General features: G+C 39.4%; 1 protein-coding gene across 1 annotated transcript in view; it reads right to left on the reverse strand.

Annotated features, from left to right (window-relative positions):
* LOC102855158 (ephrin type-B receptor 1-like) overlaps window positions 1-8,569 on the reverse strand; it is a 233,049-nt gene that overhangs the window by 12,412 nt on the left and 212,068 nt on the right. Inside the window, exon 11 of the mRNA XM_006883369.1 lies at window positions 6,463-6,656. Within this exon, the coding sequence (XP_006883431.1) occupies window positions 6,463-6,656 (194 nt within the window). The remainder of the gene's footprint in view (window positions 1-6,462; window positions 6,657-8,569) is intronic.

Here is an 8,569-nt window from a genome sequence, read left to right on the forward strand (position 1 = left end):
CTTTCCAGGACAAATCTGTTTGTTTTCCTAGCAGTCCATGGTATTCTCAATACTCTTCTCTATCACCACAGCTCAAAGGCATCAATTCTCCTTCAGTGTATTAAATACATTGATTAAGAGAAAACGAGTAGTTGGATGGATTAAAAAAACCAAACTCCATCAATATGTTGCCTACAAGAAACATATCTATGTTAAAACAAGAAAAAAGACACAAAATCAAAAAGTGGGAAACTATATACCAAGCAAATGGCATCCACTAAAAAAAAGTATGAGTGGTAATACTAATCTGTGATAAAATAGACTTCAGGATGAAAACCACCATAAAAGATAAGGAAGGGCATTATAAAATGTAAAGGATGTAAAGGCACATTAGATCAAGAAGACCTAACCATGGTCAATAAATATACACTAAATTATAGACCTGCAAAATACTTAAAACAACATTAACAGATTTGAAGAAAGAAATACCTTCACAATAATAGTAGGAGATCTTAATTCATCATTCTCAACAAAGGACAGATCAGCTTGAAAGAAACTCAACACAGATGAGGAATTAAACCACACATACAGCCAATGTGACCCCACAGAGGTATTCAGGGTGTTGCACCCAACTAGAACTCAATTTGCTTTCTTCTCAAGAGCACACAGTACATTCTCAAGTACTGACAATTTATTAGGACACAAAGCAAGCCTCAGCAAGTTAAAGCACACTGACATAATACAGAGTATCTTCTCAGACCATAATGCCACAAAACTAGAAACTAAGAACAAGAGAATAAAGAATAAAAACCATTCATGTGAAGCTAAATTACACCCTGCTTGAGTACTACTGGGTTATCACAAAAATAAAAAGTAAAATAAAAATTCCTTGAAACTAATGAAAATGAAAATGTAATATCTCAAAACTTCAGGGATAAAGCTAAGTCAGTCCTCAGGGAGGTAGTTGATAGCAGTAAGCCAACAAATAAAAAAATTAAGAAAGGAGCAAAATTAGTGATTTAACACCTTCATAAAAAATAACAAGCAGCTAATCCTACAGTCTCTAGAAGAAAGGACATTACAAGGACAAGTGCTGAAATCAATGGGATAAAAACCAGAAACCACTGAAATCATAAACAAAACCAAGAGCTAGTTCTTTGAAAGGGTCAATAAAATAGACAAACCATTGTCAAACTTAAGAAAAGAAAGAGAAGACACAAATAACTTGAATGAGAAATAAAAGAGGTGACATCACAATAGAAACAGCTGAAATTAAGTGGATAATATCAGAATATTATGAAAAGCTAAGATTATCCAGAAAAAACTTGAACAGTACATTGACATAGAACTACCAGAAATATAATCTTGGTTTAGAAGAGGTCGTGGCACTAGGGATATTATTGCCAATGTCAGATGCATCTTGGCAGAAGGCAGAAAATAAAACAAGAATATCTATGTTTCATTGACGATGCAAAGACATTTGACTGTGTGGATAACAATAAATTGTGGCTAACCTTGAGGAAAACGACAATCCCAGAACATTTGATTGTGCTTATGCAACACTTAAACTTGGACCAAGAAGCAGTCCTCAGAACAGAGCAAGGAAACACTGTATTGTTCAAAATCAAGAAAAGACTGTGTCAGGGATGCATCCTGTCCCCATACCTTTTCAATCTGTATGCAGACTAGATCATTCGGGAGGCAGGGCTATATGAGGAGGAGTGTGACATAAAGATTGGAGGAAGGCTCATTATGTAGACGACGTGACACAACGTTGCTCGCTAAAACTGAAGAAGACCTGAAGAACTTGCTGCAAAAAGTAAAGGAATATATTCTTCAATATGGATTGAAGCTTAACATCAAGAAGACAAAGATTCTTACAACTGGGCCAATTGACAGCATCATCATAGATGGAGAAGAGATTGAGGCTGTTAGCAATTACAGCTTGCTTGTATCCACAATCAATACTCTTGGCACCAGCAGTTAGGAAATCAAAAGACTAATTGCATTGGTAAAATCTGCTGTCATGGACATCTCCAGAGTACTGAAGAGCAACGATGTCAGTCTAGGTACAAAGGTGCGCCTAATTCTGGCCATGGTCTTCTCAATTACTTGTTATGCTTCAGAGAGCTGGACAATGAGTAAGGATGACAGAAGAAGAATCAATGCCTTTGAGTTGTGGTGCTGGAGGAGAGTCTTGAACCATAGACTGTCAAAAGGAAAAAAAAATCAGTCTGTCTTGGAGAGGATGAAGCCAAGTCTCTCCTTGGAGGCTAGGATTTTGAAGCTCGCCTCACTTACTTTGGACACATGGTGAAGAGAGATCAGTCCTTGGAGAAGGGCATCATGCTCACAAAGGTGGAGAGAAAGTGCAGGAGGGGAAGACCCTAGATGAGGTGGATTAATACAGTGACTGGGGCAATGGGGGTTGATGTGTCAGTGTGACTGACTCAGGACAGGGAAGGGTTCAGAGCTACTGTACATAGTGTCACAACGCATTGCAGGTGACTCAACCAATAATATTCTATGACAGGTTTGGAAGCAGGAGTGGCATCCACTTCCTAACAACATGCCTCTGGAAACTCTACGAACTTTGATAAATGTTAGAGGGGCTTCAGGCTTTTTGTTCATAGGGTCACTATAAGTCATGTTTGATTCAAAGGCAATCAACAACAACATCATACGCTGATAAATTTCAAAACCTAGAGGAAATAGATCAATTCCTGGAAATAAAGACAACAATGAAAAAAAAATGAGGACTTCTACAACATTTACATTCTGAAACTGACTGAACACGCAATAAGAATATATTAATAATAACTTGTGATGGGAATTCAAAAGTTATAAACAAAGAAAGAGGCCTAGTATTTGAAAATACAGACTTGGTGACAGGAAATGAAGTTAGAGATCAAATGATTGGGTTTGGTACAATTAGCGACTTACTTACTGCAGATATCTTTAAAAATCATATATGCTTGTATGAAACATAATGTGAATGGAGGGTAGTGTGAAGCAATGTATACGAACTTTGTAAGCAAACCAAGATAAAACAAATATATATTAAAAAAAAAAGCCAAATCCAAAATCATACATGGACATCACCTGATGGTATCTCCATAGCAATGAAATTAAATACATCTCATGAAACCGTTGATGAGAGAATCTCAGTGTCAGCAGTCAAAATAAGGCTAAGGACTGACTCTGGAACAGAATTACTCATGGGCAAGGACAATCGGAAAACAAATCCACAAGTATTACTGTTGTTATATAGTGTCGAGTCAGAACCAACCCTATAGCTAATTCTCTGGTGGGATTTCAGAGGCAGTTAATCACATGGGAAGAGACTGCTCATCCTTCTTCTTGAGACCAGGTGGTGGATTTGAACCGCATGCCTTTGAAACTGCAGCAGAGTTTCTTACCACGAGGCCACCAGAACTCTCTAAAGTCAATAACAACTAAAATCTAACGTTAACTGAGCACATGAACTGAAAAACTATCTTACAAATAGACCGAATGCTCTAAATCTTAATGAGTAAAGACCAGATGAGTTGTGGGATTATACCAATAATCAAGAAAGCAAACCAATGATTAAGAAAGCAAAAAAGTCACAACATAGAGGAGAAGGAAAAGACAAAAATGTCAGAAGAAACTCCGAAAATTGTACTACAAACTCAAGAAGTCAAAACAAAAGGAAGAAATATCAAAGTAAAAAAGATGACTAGAAGGTTTTACAGAGTAGCTCATGAAGATAAAGCATTATAATAAAATGTGCAAAGAGCTGGAGCTAGAAAATACAAAGGGAAGATTTTGCTCAGCATTTTTCAAATTGAAAGAACTGAAAAACAAATTCAGCCTTGAGTTGCAATACTCAAGCATGCTATGGGCAAAATCTTCAATGACACAGGAAGGATCAAAAGAAGATGGAATGAGTATACAGAGTTACTGTACCAAAAAGAATTGGCTGACATGATATTATTTCAGGTAGTAGCATATGATTAAAAAACTAAAGCCATTAAAGGAAGACGTTCACGCTGCATTGAAGGGATTGGCAAAAAAGAAGGTCCAGGGAATCAATGAGATACCAATTGCATGTTTCAACTAACAGATGCAGCCCGAGGCATACTCACCAGGCCATATCAATACATTTCATTTCAGAGATAGCCATCTGGCTAATGAATTCAAAGATTTCCACCTTTGTTCCCATTCTCAAAATGGGTGTTCCAACAGAATGTGGAAATTATATAACAATATCATTAATATCATGAGCAAGTAACATCTTGCTGAAGATTAAAAAAAAAAAGACTAGTACATTAATCAACAGGGTACTTCCAGAAATTCAAGTTGGATTCAGAAGAGACTGTGGCATGAATGATATCACTTCTCTATGTCAGATGGATTTTGGCTGAAAGCAGAGACCACTAGAAGGAAGTTTATTTGTATTTTACAGACTATGCAAAGGCATTTATTTGACTGTGTGCATCATAATAAATTACAGGTAACACTGAGAAGGGTGGGAATGCCAGAATATTTCATTGTACTCATGTGAAACCTGTACCTTGAACAGGACTCTGTGGTCCAACAAGAACAAGAGAACACTTTAAAATCAGGGAAGGTGTGAGACAGGGTTGTATTCTTTCTCTGTATCTATTCAATTGTTTGCTGGGCAAGTTATTCAAGATCACTATGTATAAGATGTGATTCCAGATTCGGGAGCTGATTAAGCAACACCCTGCATTATGCAGATATCACCAGTTTGTTTGATAAAAGTAAGGAGAACTTAAAAAGCTTTCTGCAGAAGACCTACTACAGCCTTCAATATGGATCACAACTCAGTATCAAGAAAACAAAAGTGCTCACCACTGGGCCAATAAGCGACATCCTGAGAGATGGAGAAAAGAGTGAAAATTCCAATGATTTCATTTTACTTGGATCTATAAGCAACTCCTTCGGTACCAGCATACGAACACTGTAAGTACACCAGTATAAAATAAAAATCTTCTAAAAAAGGAAATCAAAGATGTGCTATATTGGGAAAACATGCTGTCCAGGACGTCTCTAAAGTGTTAAAGAGAAATAATGTTAGTTTAAAAACTCAGGTGCACCTTACGTAAGCCACTGTCTTTTCAGTGATTTGCTATTCAACTGAAGGTTGGAAAAGAAACAGAATGACCAAAGAAGAATTGGTATTTTTGAGCTGTGGTGTTGGAGAAGAGCACTTAATATCCCCTGGACTGCCAAAAGAACAAACTAATATGCAGGAGAAAGTGCAACCAGAGTGCTCCATAGTTGTTGTTGTTGTTGTTATGTGCCGTTGAGTCGCCTGTGACTCATAGTGACCCTATGTACAATAGCCCTAAACCCTGCTCTGTCTTGCACCAGTCTCACTGTCTCTGACACACTCACCCTCACTATTCCAGTCAATCCATCTCATAGAGGGTCTTCCCCTCCTGCGCTGTCCCTCCACCCTCCCGAGCATGATGTCCCTCTCCAAGGACTGGTCCCTCCTCACAACATGTCCCAAAGTATTCAGACGAAGCTTCAGAATCCTTGCCTCCAAGGAGCAGCCTGATTTAATCTTCTCCAGGATGAACCTGATCGTTTTCTTAGCAGTCCATGGTACATTCAATACTCTTCTCCAGAGAGTCAAGGATAATTAAAACCTCATCTTGCATAGTTTGAGCATATTGTCTGGATAGGCCAGTCCTCGGGAAAAGGTATCGTGCTTGGAAAGGTGGAGGGTCAGTGAAAGAGAAGATTCTCTATGATATGGATTGAGAGTGATTGTAACAAGGGGCTCAAGTATATCAGAGATAATGGTATTCATTGGAGAGTCAAAGCTGGTGCATTTGAACTGTCTATCTTTCTTTTACCTTGTCAGTGTAACTCCTTACCACTAAACCACCAGAGCTCCCTGGTTGGCATATATATAAAAATAGAAGCGTTCAATAAGGTTTGGCTAAAAGAATGAATTAATAAGCGAGTTAACACAGCAAAAGGAGCTGAGTAATTTCCGGTCAGGCAGCAGCTGACATGTGTTCTGTGCATTTGCTCATAACAAATCCAATCGCTTTCATTTCTTTGTTCCTCAGCAATCGGGTCTTGCCAAGGCACTTGCCAAAGTTCCAAGTGTGTAATTCCCTCTGCCTCACGGATTAGCATGGTTAACAGAAAGCATGAATTCTGGAAACAGGATGACTCAGAAATGGAACACTGTACAGTTAGATCAGTCGTACCAGCCCAGCTGAAGTCCCTGGATGGAGGAGATCCAGACAGATCTCTAAATGTCTGTCGACAGCCCTGGAAGCTGAGGATATTTAAGGATACGGGAGAGAAGGAAGGAGAGACTCTCAGGATTTCTTCCCTTAGTGGACATCCATAGCTAACTTGTCCTTGCTTTCAACTGTCATAAGGCTGGGTCTTGCTCCACTTCTGACCCTGAGATGACCCCACCACCTAATCGCCAATACGTTCCACTGGACTCACACGGCGGTGATGGTTGCCACAGTCTTGAGGCTTGCCGGGTTTCGGATCATCTTGTCCAGGGTGTTGACGATCTCTGCAAAACGGGGCCGGCTGTTCCGGTCCTTCTGCCAACAGTCCAGCATGAGTTGGTGGAGAGCAGCCGGACAGTCCATGGGTGGGGGCAGCCGGTAGTCCTGCTCGATGGCATTGATGACCTGTAGTGACACACAGGGAGACCGGTGCAGTGAGATGGTGAAGCAATCAGCTAGGAAGTCACAAGATGAATTGTTTAAAATTTTATTATTTGTGTGTGTGTGTGTGTGTGTACTGTCAAATCAGATCTGACTGGTACAGAAGGAGATTGTCCCTCCTTCTCCAACAGAGCACCTGGTGGATTTGAGCCGTGCACGTCTGGGATTGCAGTGCAGCTTCTTGCCACTAGGCCACCAGAGTGCCCTCAGAAGTCACAAAATTAACCCAAACGATGGAGCCTCTTCACCCCAGACTGGCTCAAGTACTCTCTTCCTGTGCCTGCATGTCTCTCAGCATAATGGGGTTTCCTGTGGACTTGATTTCCTCTGTCCTCCAAGACTATGAAGTTCTGGAAGACAGGGAACACATATCACTATCTTCCGTGTCCCTAGCCCCCAGATCTGGACCTGACGCATACCACCAGTAATCATCTGCCTTGAAGTCAATTCACTTTCATGGACACCCTACGTGTGGCTGTACACAACTGTCCACCACAGAGTGCCCATGGTAGTGACCTTTCAGAAGTACACGGCTCTGCCTTCTCAGGCACTTTCAGGTGGGTTCCGTTAGTATTTGAGCTTTTAATTGTTTGCCTCATCCAGGGAATTCACCACACACACACACACACACACACACTATTTAGTTGTTGTACAAGGAGCTGGTAAAGTATTTCATTCATGAGAACATGGGGCCTGATTCTGCTTTACTGGGAGGAGGTGAGAATCTTGGTAAAGCCTCATCGTCTCACAAAGGGGAGAAGAGGAATTAGCATTTGATGGGAGTCTTCTATTCCAGGGACCCTCTACAGACTTCCCCATATCAGTTACTTTGATTCTCATGAGACAGCAATATAAATTAGGATGAAAAACACTTTTGGCATCAGCAGCCAGGAAATTAAAAGATGTATCATGATGGGAAAGTCTGCTGTTAGGGACCTCTAAAAAGTACTAAAGAGCAATGGTGTTACTCTAGAGACTAAGGTGCACCAGATACAGGCCATGGTCTTTGCAGTCACTTGCTATGCATCAGAGAGCTGGACAATGACTAAGGATGATAGAAGAATTGATGCCTTTGAGCTGTGGTTCTGGAGAAGACTGTCGATATACCATGAACTGTTAAGAAAACAAACAGGTTCAAGCGACTTGACAGCATATAACAACAACAACAACAATGAGTATCTACAATAAAGATTTGGTAATTTTCTAATACCTCAGTGTTTGCTTGATAATATTTTAGGATCTCTACATAATATTGTTGGTTTTCCAGGTTTTTGTGTTTTCTACCTTTGAATTCTTCATTTCTAATTCATTTTCATCAGCAATGCCTCCTTTGTACTTTTGGTAATGATTTTAAATAACTGTAAAGGACTCATGTGCTAAACACCGGGGATCTATTGAAGTTATTATGGTACACGTATATAACTGAACACAATACAGGCCATAAGGTGAAGTTTCAAAAAGGTAGCTACTGAAATGGAACTTCGTATGCATTGTAAAATGAAGGAAAAGGGTAGGCTGTACAGCGGCAGGTGTGAGAAAATCTTGATTTTGTATAAAACAAAAATAAAAATAAATAATAACAGTAATGAACATTAATTATACATGAGAGTAGAAAAGACCTAGAAAGGAAGTTAATGGTAGCTGTGCTGGGAATAAGAAGCAAAAATGTTCTTTATAGTTTTCTTTTGGCTTATTTGTATCTTCTATTTTCCTATAATAATTATGCATTGGTTTTATAATAAAATAAGAGGCTAAAGCACCATAAGCAACAAAGAAAATATTCTGGAGTTTGGAAAATTTAGATGGTTTTACTTCCACTTAAAAACAAGCAAACAAACAAAAAGGTTCATTTCAAGTAAATATTCCTACTCTTTTCT

Source organism: Elephantulus edwardii, unplaced genomic scaffold (assembly GCF_000299155.1).
Source record: "Elephantulus edwardii isolate Elephantulus edwardi_28Jun2011 unplaced genomic scaffold, EleEdw1.0 scaffold00027, whole genome shotgun sequence".
Classification (NCBI taxonomy): domain Eukaryota; kingdom Metazoa; phylum Chordata; class Mammalia; order Macroscelidea; family Macroscelididae; genus Elephantulus; species Elephantulus edwardii.